The sequence below is a fragment of the Pteropus alecto genome, unplaced genomic scaffold (genome assembly GCF_000325575.1).
Source record: "Pteropus alecto unplaced genomic scaffold, ASM32557v1 scaffold338, whole genome shotgun sequence".
NCBI lineage: Eukaryota > Metazoa > Chordata > Mammalia > Chiroptera > Pteropodidae > Pteropus > Pteropus alecto.
Genome location: NW_006441995.1, coordinates 935,777 through 948,991, shown reverse-complemented (window position 1 = coordinate 948,991; position 13,215 = coordinate 935,777). Strand labels below are relative to the sequence as shown.

Sequence of the window (13,215 nt, the reverse complement as noted above, 5' to 3'; positions counted from 1 at the left end):
AAATGTTTAAAATGGTAAATTTTGTTATAAAAATTTTGCCATAATAAAAAAATCAAGACAGTAATAACAAGAAACAATTTAGAAATATAAAGGTAAATAGAAGAAAAAACTTAAAAAAATTGCTTTTCTCTGGGAAGCAAGAATCATGAACAGGGTGAAATAAGGATTTATGTCTGACTTTGTAGTGTGTATACATTACTTAGATAAAAACTTAAAAGATCAGTGGTTGCTAGTGGTTGCAGGGAGGGATCAGTGAATAGGTAGAGCTCAGAGGATGGTTACAGCAGTGAAACTACCCTGACTGATACTATAATGGTAGATACATGTCATTAGATATTTGTCCAAACCCACGGAATGTACATCAAAGAATGAAAACTATGGATTCTGAGTGACAATGATGTGTTAGTGGAGATTCGTCAACTTTAACAAATTTACCACTCTGATGGGGATGCTCATAATGGAGTAGGCTACGAATGTATGGGGGCAGGGGACATATGGAAAATCCCTGTACTTTCTGCTAAATTTTGCTGGGATTCTAAAACTGCTCTAAAAAAATAAAATTTTTTAAACATTAAAAATAAAGGAGCTGGCAAAATTGATGATCCATATGGAGGACAAAATAAAACTGGATAACAACTTCAGATTATCCACAAAATTCAATTCTACATTGATTAAAGACCTAAATATGAAAAACAGAACTTTGAAACTTTAGAATAAAATATAGGAAGTTATCTTTATGACCTTAAGTAGGGACTTGTTTTTTTAAGCAAAATACAAAAGCACATGCCACAAAAGATTAATTAGAATATATTAAAATTTGAAACTTATATTAGTTTAAAAAAAATAAAAATAATAATAAACTATCAATTCAGGGGAAAACAGAAGCAACCCAACAGAAAATCTTTCAGAAGATACAGTTCTTATTGTATCTTCAGAAGAGAAAATATATTACCAACAAACTTTTGAAATGATGCATAATCACACTGGTAACCAGCAAAATGCTAATGAACACTGTAAGAATAACACTTCACAACAATCAGATTGGCAAAAATAAAAACATCTAACCATAACAAGTGTTGGCAAGAATGTGGAGCAACAAAAACTCCTACACTCTGCTGGTAGTAATGTAAATTGGTATGAGCTCTAGAAAATAGTTTTGCCAAAGCAAGTGAAGATAAATGCGTACTTACTCAAAGACCTAGCAAGTCCACTAATAGGTATATACCCTAAAGGATTCGAAGGCATTGGTAAAACTCTATGCTGTCTCCCATGCTAGGTGTTTGTTTCACTGTTCTCTCTACTTTAAATGCAGGATATCTAAAGTTTTATATGTATGACACACTTCGTGACAAAACTTTTTTGTTTAATTAAGGAGAAAAATGTCTTTGACCTTACAGTGTCCATAAAAAGCACATAACAGAAACAGTACATGACAGTTTATAATATAATATGGTAAGTACTGTACTAGACCTATGGGGGGAAACGTTTTAAAGTATGCGAAATAATATATCTGTCTTAGGGATACAGGGGTACAGAACGAAATTATAAAAAGATAAATGTAAAAATTAAAATTTAGAGAATTGGTTACTTCTGGTGAGAAGGGAGAAGGATGCAATTAAAGACAGTTCTCAGAAGTGTTCACCAGGATAGTAAAAGTTACTTCTTAAGTTGTCTGGTAGGTATTGTCCTTTATCATCTTTCTGAAAGTCTTAAATACTTCATAATAATTTCTCATTTAAAGTTTAAAGTAATTTTTATTAAATCTAGAAAAAAAAGAACAGCAAAATAATCTCATGTGAGGGAAAATGATTACCCAAAAAATATATCTTGAACACATTAAAACGATATAATTAAGCACAGAAAAATAGGTGTACAACGAAATGTGATATAACTAAGTTTTTTAAAAGCTAGAGAATAAAAAAAATCAAATCTAACAAGTTTATCAATATACATAAGAAATGATGTCAATATTTAAATAAGTAGAGAAAGAAATAATCAGATTTTTCAAAAAGACATTTCAAAAACAAAAATTTCATAACCTTAAGGTATTTAAAATTATGCAAAAACTATAAAACTTTAAGATGCCTCAATAAAGAAAAAGGCCATTTAACTTAACATTTTTCTCCTCTGCCTATATATTTTAGTGTTATTTTTTTCTAATATATGAAAGATAATTCTTTTTAAGCTGCCTTAAGCATTTTGATAGCCACAGGCATAAGGGCCTTTAAAAGTCCTTAACTAACCTATTATTCTATTTTTTTATCTAAAATTTTTTATTTGTTTACAAAATTACAAGAATTCCCTTTAATTATGTGTTTTGCCCCCAAGATAAAAAGGTCAGCATGTTCTTTTTTAGGAGCTATAAATAATGCCACACATTGTGCCAACGTACAGTACTAGTGGTGACCAACAAAAGAAGTTGCTATTTGCTTTATATCTCTGGGAAAACTAAATTCTAATAGTGTTTACTTACTTGATCTCTAGATAAGATTGAAAAATCTTGAAAAGAGAAAAGATAATCATCTTAGAACAAAATCACTATCTTTATCCCATTTTTTTCCTTTCCAACAGATAACTACCCAGTTTCATTATCTAATGTAAAATTAAACACCTAAATGAGAGTGAAAGAAGTCATCTAATCACAGCTATATAGAAGTCCTAGCGTGTTATGTCCTTATAAATCAGAAACCTGTTTTAATAACTGTTTTTATTTCTTAGAATATAGAATAATGCCAGGCCATAGGCAAACTTCATAATTTTTTCTTAATCGCAATTCGTAGACAAGCAAAAAGTCAGCAAATGTTTTGAGTCCATTACCAATTCAACCATTGACTTCAATGGCCTTGTAAAAGTTACTTGATTTCTGCACATTTTCATATGTTTCCTGAATATGAAAATAGTTAAGGGCATTAATTTACTAATATTTTCAATAGAAGTAAAAATTGCAATTTGAGATAACTACTCAGTTGTAGCCAGATGGTTCCTACAATTCCCAGAACATGATCCTTGTTCCCAACTCAAAATTATTGTTCCCTCAACTGGATTCTGGGATAAGACAATCACAAAAGAACACTACACTGAGCTCTAAGCTTTTCAGGAATCATGGCAAAAAGGGAAATAGAGTTCTGTGTATCTAATAAGAAAAAGAAAAAGTTCTGTGTATCTAATAAGAAAAAGGGAAATAGAGTTCTGTGTATCTAATAAGAAAAAGCACGAATAGGGAAATAGAGTTCTGTGCATCTAATAATGAAAAAAGAGAGGGATTTTTTTCATTCTGGCCCTAAATTAAAAAAATAACTTATTATATACATTCTAATACAGTAGAAAATACCTTAGATTGTATCTCGTAGTAAATAAAGGTGTTCTTAAAATGGCTATTTAAACAGACTCAAAGTTTAAATTTAGCCACAGTTAAGTTATTTCACAGTAACATAAATCAATGAACAGAAACAGTTTAAAGAATCCTATAAGAGATATAGGAAATCTACATGAAATATATCTGATATTAATACATTCTCAGTTAAACTTTTGACAAATTATCTGCAATAGATTATTCCTGTGAGGCCTTCTGAAACTGTGGTAAGTTTTTTGATCAGTGAAATGCAGTAATAAGGTTGTATTATTATATTTGTCTTGATTATTTCTATCTAAATTTTATAATTATTATGTAATTTTAATCACTAATGACATAAGTAATTCTTGGATTTTATCATATCAATAAAATGTATTCCCAGAAACAATAGTGCATGTTCTTTATCTTGGAGTTTTAAAGTTAATATTGCAGCAAAATACAGACACAATGGAACTACTGAAATTTTTACAATTTTCAATTAATAGAATCATTATGTCTGTAAAAACCTCAGCAATAAGATGAATTTCCAAATATACAACAGTAGTTTTTGACATCTTAAATCATCCCCAGAGAAACTAAAGGTAAATGCTAAATGTTCCTCTTGGGAAAAGGAGGAATTTTTTTTTCTTTATCATATTGAAACCCAGAGACACTGCGACAATGACAACTGATATGAAACCACAGACAATGCAACTTAATTTTTTGACTAGTATATAAAGGAATGAGCAGGGGGGTGGGGGCAAACTTTGGCCTCATGCTTGTTTCTTAAACATTGACTGGACCGCCAAGCCCATTTGTTTATGTATTGTCTATGGCAGAGTTGAGTAGTATACACCCCAATGCCTAAAATATTTACTATCTGTCCTTTATAGAAAAAGTTTGTTGACCCCCGCTCTTTACTAATCTATACAAAGGTACCCATATGTTTTACAGACTAAACAGATGTTAGGGTTCCATTGTTATAAAGAGGGAGAACCAGACTTGTAGTACCATGTGGATATTCTCCCTTCCCTACAAAGATACTACAGAAAAGACCAAGATGATTATGGAATGAGATTCTGCTCAAGAGCCTAGACTGAGATACTAAAGATCTGCACCAGGAAACAGATGTGCAAAAAATGAAATTACATAGTATAAATGATATTTTATGTATTCTGGTATTTTATGTTTTTCTACTGTGAACAAATGAAATGTCAAACCAACAGTAGATTTTGCCATGAATAATTTATGGAACTAATTTGACAATTTAAAATATACCTAAACAACAATTAGATTTCTTATCTTATTCTATCCAGATTTTATATCTATATACCTATCATGTCTTTCAAAGTTCCTAGTAATTTCATTTTAAAGTAATTTTAATGGCTGTTTTCTCTTATAACCCAGTAAACTTTATAATGTGCCTGAATTTACATTTTTTCTTCTTATCTATTTCTATAAAGGATCCCACCAAATAAGGTTATCATGAATGCAGAATTTTGGAAAAAGGAATAAAAGACAGAAATGACAAAATAAACGTGTCAAAAATTACAAACTTGTCACATCTTTCCAACTTTATATAGTTATGCTCTGCAGTCAAAAGGCATAGATTTCAATACTACAGCTGGAATATTTTAGAAAACCTCAACTGATTCACAATGAGACACAGGACTTTTTCATGGTTCTAGGGATATACTTGTCTAAAACAGGAAAAATTATACAAGCTTTTAATATCAAAACCTTTGCCTAATTTGTGTTATGAACATCTAGAAAATGTGCTTAAGAGAATCTTTTTGAGAAAGTCAAGCACCTGGAAGATGATTTAGAGCAATCTCTGACCGCATGTGAGCCTGAAGATGTTGGTTCAGTATCTTCATTTTGCCTCCTTAATTCTTTCTCTCTGTTTATTTCTTCCTCTTTTTCTCTTGCTTCTGAAAAGATTTAAAATTTTCCAATAATTAGATTTCAAAATTTGCCAGTATTAAAAAGGCTGAAAATTAACATAGTCACAAAGATGTAATGTATAGCAGGGGTCCCCAACCCCCAGGCCATGGACCAGTACCAGTCTGTGGCTTTTTAGGTATCAGGACGCAAGGCAGATGAGAGGCAGACAGCAAGTGAAGCTTTGTCTGTATTTGCAGCACTCCCCAGTGTTAGCATCACAGCCTCAGCTCCACCTCAGATCATTAGGCATTAGATTCTCATTGGAGCATTCCCCGGTGCCAAAAAGATTGAGGACCGCTAATTTACAGTATTACCAGTAACAGCAAAAAAATTGTCAATCTAAATGCCTAACACTGGGAAAATAACTGACTACTGTACATTAAAATACAATATAGCCAATAGTGATGGAAAGAAAATACACAAATCTGGGAAAATATTAAGATATGCTAAACAAAATTAGCATGTGAATAGAATATGAACCAGGACTGTTCCAAGACTGTAAAAAGATGTAGAAGGTGATAAAAGAGAAAGTATTCAAAGAAAGATCTTATGTAATTTCACTTTTTATTTTGAATGTTTTAAACCACAAATTCAGCATTTCTGTATTTTCCATACTGGATTTTTTGATCAGACTTCCTACCAAAATCATGAGAAAATTTCGATTACATTAGGTTTCTAGAGTTGTTTACATTGGAAAGACCAAAGAAAAAATTACCCAAAGAGATTCAGTCTTTTTCCTCTGATAATCCCACTCTACAATTTTGGGACACACAGGAAGGAAATGAATTATATGAATAGCCTGGTTCTCAATTGCCACCATCAATAACCTGAAACAATCTTTAACATTTTTTCCTTAATAATGAAAAGTATACCCAAAGTTAAGCAATATCGAAGGGCACTTATTAATTGGAACATTGTATTCTTTAGGGTCTTTTGTTGCTAGGATAGGAAGGATGTAAAACAAGAAGATAACCAGCAAATGTCAACAAGTAACTAGTCTTTTATTTCAAACATGGAAAATAAAACTCTCCAGAAAGAAGGCAAATGCTATAGCTCTAGCTCATGGTTTTTTTCTGTTGTTGTTTTTTGTTTTTTGTAGTCTCCACTAGGCTAACGTAGTTTAGGAGTCAATAATTCTACATTCTGGTAGCTAGAAGTTGGAAAAATTTTTTTAAACAAATACAATGTCCAAATTTAAGAGTGGGTCTGCTTGGCTCCTACCCTCATCCTGCTTCTCCAATCTCTCCATACTCTCCAGGGCAGGGGCAGTTGGGGCAGGGAATGGGACACCACGCTTGGACACCTGGACTCTAGGCTCAAGTCTTAGGGGCAGTTCTGACCCTAATCAGATAATGATACCAAGCCACCTACACAACAACCATTTCTCCCTTTTTTTCTTGCTAAGAAAACCACAGTTTTCTCTCGGTAAGAAAGAGGCAGCACTGTGCTTCAGGAGAGGCTAGGCCCCTCCCTGCCCAGAAGGGGTGAATCTTGATTTCAAGTCAACCACATCACTCTTGCTAATGGCTGTTTCTGGAACTCATGTGCCACAGTAACACTACCCAATGAGATGTGAGGGGAAGTCAGCTAGAGGTACATTTGAGGAAGGTTTTCTTACTCCTAAAAAGGGATATACAAAACAGTCTTTCAGCCTGCAGATGTGGTCACGAGCATATAACAAAATTTTGCTAACAATTTGGGGTCATGAGGACAGTCAGCTTAAGACAAGCCAACACCCAAAAGCTGGCAAAGTAGAAAACGGGGCGGGGGGAAACTTCATGTCCTTCATGTCAGGACTCAGAAGATGGAAGAGCTCCATTCCAGAGTTCCTATCATGTGTGATACTAAATTTTTCCTTTTAGTGCCATTTTTTGAGCCATTTTTAATTAGGTCTTCTATGACTTCTTTGCAAGTAACCAAAGGCATCTTTAACATCAGCCTCGATTGAACAAAAATAATAGCACCTAGTACTTACATGGAGCTTACTATGTACCAGTTATTGTTTTAAGCACTTCATATAATCTTTAATCTTCATAACAACCGCTGAAGTAGGTATTTTTTTTTTTTCAGCTTTATTGATGACAAAATTTTAAGATATTTCAAGTGTACAACATGATGACTTAACACACAGACACTATAAAGGATTCGCCCCATGGAGTCAATGAGTACATCCATCACCCCACATATTGACCCTTTTTCTTTTTTGGTGAGCATATTTAAGTTCTATTGTCTTAGTAAATTTTAATTATACCATACAGTTGAAGTAGGTACTATATTATCTTCACTTTACAGCTGAGGAATCTAAGACATAAAGAACTGTTACTAAGTTCCAGAGCAATGAACTGAGGCTCCGCGACTAGATCTTTCTTTGATGTGATCAGGCTTTCCAGAGACCAAATTACCCAACAAGCACCACCTACCTTATGTAACAGAGATGACCCTGCATCTCTCTAAAGGGCTATAAAGTACAGTCCTTTATCCGTATCTGATTATCACCAAATTATCTGGAAACTGTGACCCACCCTTCTAACTAGGGTTCCTCAGCAGTGGATAAATACTCCAAACTATTTGTCCCAGCCTAGTGAAGCATTTAACTTATTAATTTAAAATTTTAACTTTTTTTTTAAACTAGCAAGAATTTTCTGTTCCAACAGCTCCTATTGCCACCTGCAGTTTCATTAAAGCAAGGGGTGGAGACATTTCAGAGAAAAAAAAAGTCCTTTTCCTCAGTGTTTGCTGAGGACAAAAATGAAACAGAATTCAATACACTGTAACTCCCTGACAGAGGGGATTGTTTCGTGCATTTTTACTGAATGTGGAACCAAGCACACTGCAAACACTATAAAAATGTCTTCCCTTTACAAAAGTGAATTAACCTACTCAACACCTCATTTTATTCTTCCAAATAGCTCATTTTAGTGTTATCTCTCTACTTTCATATAGTTACAACTTTTGGATAGCAATTTCTGCAAAAGCACCCCATACGTATGCAACTTTTGTCTAGGTTAACAACAAACTATTCAAAATTACCATGTTCCATCTGGGCTGATTCACACAAATTGTAGATTCAAATGAATGTAATTTGGCACCTGAAATCTTAGAGCCAATCGTTATAGCAATCACTTAAAGAAATGAGAGTAAGACAAACAAAATACAAAGGAAATAAAATTACTACAAATATAAGCTAGAGTGTTTTCTAATCATTTTATTCTTTGTACCTAAAATTAAACATTTTAGATATTAAACATTTATCTAAATGTGTTATTCTATTTTAACAATTCATTAGCCTACCAATTTCATGAAAATTTACATTTAATTTTAAATGTTTAATGCCAAAGTACTAGCAAGTAAAAAGATAACATTTTAATTACATTAGTTACATTTCTCCATTGAATATTTAGAACTGTAACTACTACATACCAAGCTCTGTTATCCACTGCAAGAATGAAAATGAAGAACAAAGTTCTTATTCTCAAGACATAAACAATATTAAAATAAATCTACAACATTTTTAAAGAGTTATGGAAACAAAGGCAAGGAACGATTATTATGCCCAGAGGGGTTTTAAAATAATACCTAGAAAAGGTAAAAATGAACAAGACCTTTGAGGATGATGTAGTAAGGCTGTTTCAGGTTTAAAAAAAAATTTTAAGTTTTTCTAATTTCTAAAATCTCTGGGACAATTTTTCATTTCAGGATCATTAAATTATCCATTGAAATCATATTCAATTCTATCTTAATCATTTTTTCAAGGAAGTTTTTTCTAGTCATATAACAGAGAAGGTTCATAATCCATCCAAAGTATGGCCAGACCCAAAATAAGTTCAATAAAGAAATTTTTTTGCCCCATTTATCTAGTCACAGTATAACAATTCTAAAAAAGGGTCTTTCATATGCCCTAGATACACCTATAGCTTTCAGGAACATAAAAAAACATTAAAAAAAATTTTGTACCATTATTATTTCCTGACATTTTACATAATGCATATTTTATTGAAATTTTATAGTAATTCACCCTTTTTACTAGAACATTTGAAAACCAAAACAATTCATATCCATACACAGACAATTAAACTCACTATTAAAAGGAACCAAAGTTGTTATTTTCCTCAACTCTGATGTCAATGTCTAGGGACAGACACCAAAACCAATTATGGGATAAATAATGCACATATCAGAGTGTTTGAACTTTTAAGAAAGTGAGTCAAATTTTGGATTCATACATGGAGATCAGGGGTAGAAACAGCAGTCCAAGACCAAGGATGTAACACTAAGTCAAGAAAGTTCAACACATTTATCTACAAACATCACAGAACAAGGTCAAGATAATTTTTCAAAATTTTGTAAATCTAGTAACTTCTCTGAAATTCCTCTTAGGTACTAAATGCATACAAGTTTTATTAAGAAAATGACAGAAATTCAAAGTGACATTTATAAAGTACTTTACTGTTTAAGATGCTGGCATCTTAATCCCTTCAAAAACTTTCTAAAAGATGTCTTATTATCATTTCCACCTAACAGATGGGGAAATTAAGGATCTAGAACTTGAAAATCCATCCGATGTTACTCATAGAGCAGAATGTGGGGCTGACTCTCAAACCTAGCTCCTCCAATTCTAAATCCCAAGCTCTTTATAACAAATCATGCCATTCTCCCAGAGACTCACAGACATGGACAATCGACTAGACGGGAGCAGGGAGAGGGGAGGTAGGATGGGGGTGGGGGAATTAAATCATTTCTTTAATTTAAAAAATAAATTAAAAAAAAGAAATCTGAAAAAATAAATAAATAAATAAAACATTCTCCAAGAAGCAGGATTTTTTTTTAAGGCGGTATTACAATTCTATATTCAATTTAATCTTCTCAAATACATATTGAGAACCTAAATTGTAAGGTTATGGTACTGGGGACTATAAAACTTACTTAGGTGAAAAAGACAATCCCTGTTCAAAGTATTTTGTACCACATGATAAAAGGTAAACACAAGAAAACTATAATAGTATCCTATTATAGTCACTAAAATGTTTAAAAATTAAGTATTTAAAACAGTTGTAAATATGCCTCAGATAGCATGTTCTTGTATCTTATGACAATATTAAATTATTTAATATTTTTAGATGTGGTCATATTTTGGTTAAGTTTTTTAAAAAATCCTCCTCTCTACTAGACTTATCAAGGAGATCACTTCATAAGCTATTTAAATGTCTAATCACTATGTTGTACACCTGAAACTAATATAATATTGTACATCAACTGTAATTGAAATTTTTTGTTAAATACTTTCCTCTTAAACTATGGGTTGAAACAATGTATCTTAAATTTGTCAAAATAATAATGAGAGGGGAAGTGAATGGAAATAACACTAGCCATGAATTGTTACAATAGTTAAATCTGTGTGATAGGTATGTGAGAGTTCATTACTGTCCTTTTGTATGTGTTTGAAATTTCTCATAATAAATAGTATATGTAGAGAGCAATCTTTTCACAAAAAAATAACATTTTTCTAGAGACTGAAATTAGTTTATGTGAAATTCACTTCCAAATATTAGATATTACTGCTATATATCACTTTAAAACCAACAATAAGTACCAGAACATTTCCTTAAACTTTTCCAAGAGTCCCATCTCTGATTTCTAGCTTCTCTGCTCTATCAGATTATACTTTCCCTTCTCTAGTGTATGAATGATCTGAAGCAGATCCAAAGATAGCAGTAGAGGAGTCAGTCTCCTCTGAAGACCCTGTAGTGGTACTTAGAATTGTCAACAGCCTGGTGTCAAACCAGACAGTGTGGAAATTAAGGCCTTCATTAAATGTCTGATACAATTCTTTAATGCAGGGATTCAACAGCAGCAGCCACTTTCATTGTATGTCTCAATTTTCTATACTGCCTGGGTCAACAGTCAGTGGAGTACAGAGCTCTGAGAGCCACCTCTCGCCCAGCCTTCCAAATACTGGTTCCGCTGTAAGCAGGAAAAAAAAAATGAAATGAGAATCAGATAGAGGTGGAAGGAGAGGTAATAAAGAAACTGCTATTCTGATTCTTATAAATTAATTTAGCATCCTTGTTTGATAGTACATACTCCTAAAAGATTTTAGCACTCAGACCTTCTAACCCTACTTAGATGCAACATTTACCATGATTTAAAAAAAAAAAAAAAAAAAAGAACCTCTGCTTCCAAAGGAACCAGTACATATTGTTAACAATTTTGAAATTTTTTTCAAATTTATATTAACTGTCAACATACTTGTGCAAGGTATATATAGTATTTAAACCAATAAAACAGCAGATAATTGAACTTCATACCCAGTGTTTTCCGACTTCTTTCCACGGCTGTTCTTCGAGTTTGTTCAAACATGGCTTCCAAATCAAAGGTGCGAGCTTTTTTCCCTAAAATAGGAATAAGTAGTAGGCTGTGATCTTCTTGCACTAAGCTGGCCAAACTTTAGGTACTCAATAAATATTTACTGAATGATCGATAACCACTTCATCTAATTTATACCATGGCTATAAGATAACCATAAAATATCAAGAAATAAGAGTTTACTTCCCAGAGAATTTTTAATGACGATCTCATCACTAAGTACCATTAACCAGCCAACTTTCCCATGCCCTATAATTCATCTAGACACTACCCTTAAAACTACAACACTGATGTGGTAAGCAAAATAGAGCATGTCAATACCTTAATCTCTGGAGCCTGTGAATATGTAACATTACACGGCAAACGAGGCTTTGCAGGTATAACTAAGGTTATGGACTTTTAACTAGAGAGATTATCCTGGTTGGCCCAATCTAATCACAGGAGCCTTACAAGCAAAGACATAGAACAAATATGGCAGAAGTCAGAGAGATTTGAAGAGTGAGAAGAACTGAAGGTAATGTAGTTTATTTGAAGATGAAAGGAGCAAGCTGACAAGTAACGTAGGTAGTTTAAAAAGCTAAGAGACTCCCACCTTACAGCCAGTAAGGAAACAGGGTCCTCAGCCCCAATACCATAGGGAACCTGAATGAGCTTGGAAGCAATGTTGTATTTGTTTTCATTGTTTATAGAACTACTCTGTGTTGGTAAAAATATGGTAAAAATGGCATTCTTAAAATCACACTGACTTTGGTATAAACTGAAACAACCTTTCTGAAGGGCATTATGACGACAGTATCAAGAAGTTTTAAAAGATACACACACAATTTTTTGGTTACTTTTTAATATTTGTATATTTTTAAAGTAGTCCCTCTAGAAATCTACCTTATGGAAATACACATAAAATTCCTTTTACAAAAGGAGAGTTATTTATAAACATGTTTATTTTAGCATTATTGATAAAAGTTAGAATTAGAAACTGTAGGGGAAAGTTAAAAATATTACAAATTATGGAACTTCTATTAAATGAACTACTCAGTCATTAAAAATCATGTTTTGGAACAGCATTTTATAATATGGGAAAATCCTCAAAATATTAAGAATTATATAAAATTGCACATAATCTTAATTTTCTTAATAAATACACAAAAGACTGGAAAACTAACTTTTAAGTCTTGATTTCTAGATCTTGAGATTATGAACGATTTTACTTTCTTCTCATTTATTGTTTCCTGTATTTCTTGCTATTATGCGGGTTACTTTTGAAATCAGGGAGAAAGCTATTTTAAAGAACTAAAACAAAAATAAGTACTACTGTATATTCCTACAGAAATATATGGTACTTTTATAGACATGACCACCTAAGAGATAGTAAAAATGTGGTTCATTTGTTACAAGAAGGCCACACCATTACAGAGCACAGTCAGTGGTTAGCTCTGTCTCACGACGCAAAGAAACAACTCCTTAAAGCAACATCCTCCACCGTGTGGGTCACAAAGCAATCTTTCTTTCTCACAAGGCTTCCCTTAAGTGTCACCTGAGATAGTCCCAAAAGATAGGCAGGATTAAGAAAACGGATG

At 32.6% G+C, this 13,215-nt stretch overlaps 1 protein-coding gene across 1 annotated transcript in view; it reads right to left on the bottom strand.

Moving 5' to 3' along the window:
• WDR70 (WD repeat domain 70) overlaps positions 1–13,215 on the bottom strand; it is a 226,215-nt gene that overhangs the window by 212,541 nt on the left and 459 nt on the right. Inside the window, exons 3-4 of the mRNA XM_006919492.3 lie at positions 11,581–11,664; positions 5,142–5,262 (exon numbers count right to left, since the gene is read on the bottom strand). Coding sequence (XP_006919554.1) covers positions 5,142–5,262; positions 11,581–11,664 — 205 coding nt within the window. The remainder of the gene's footprint in view (positions 1–5,141; positions 5,263–11,580; positions 11,665–13,215) is intronic.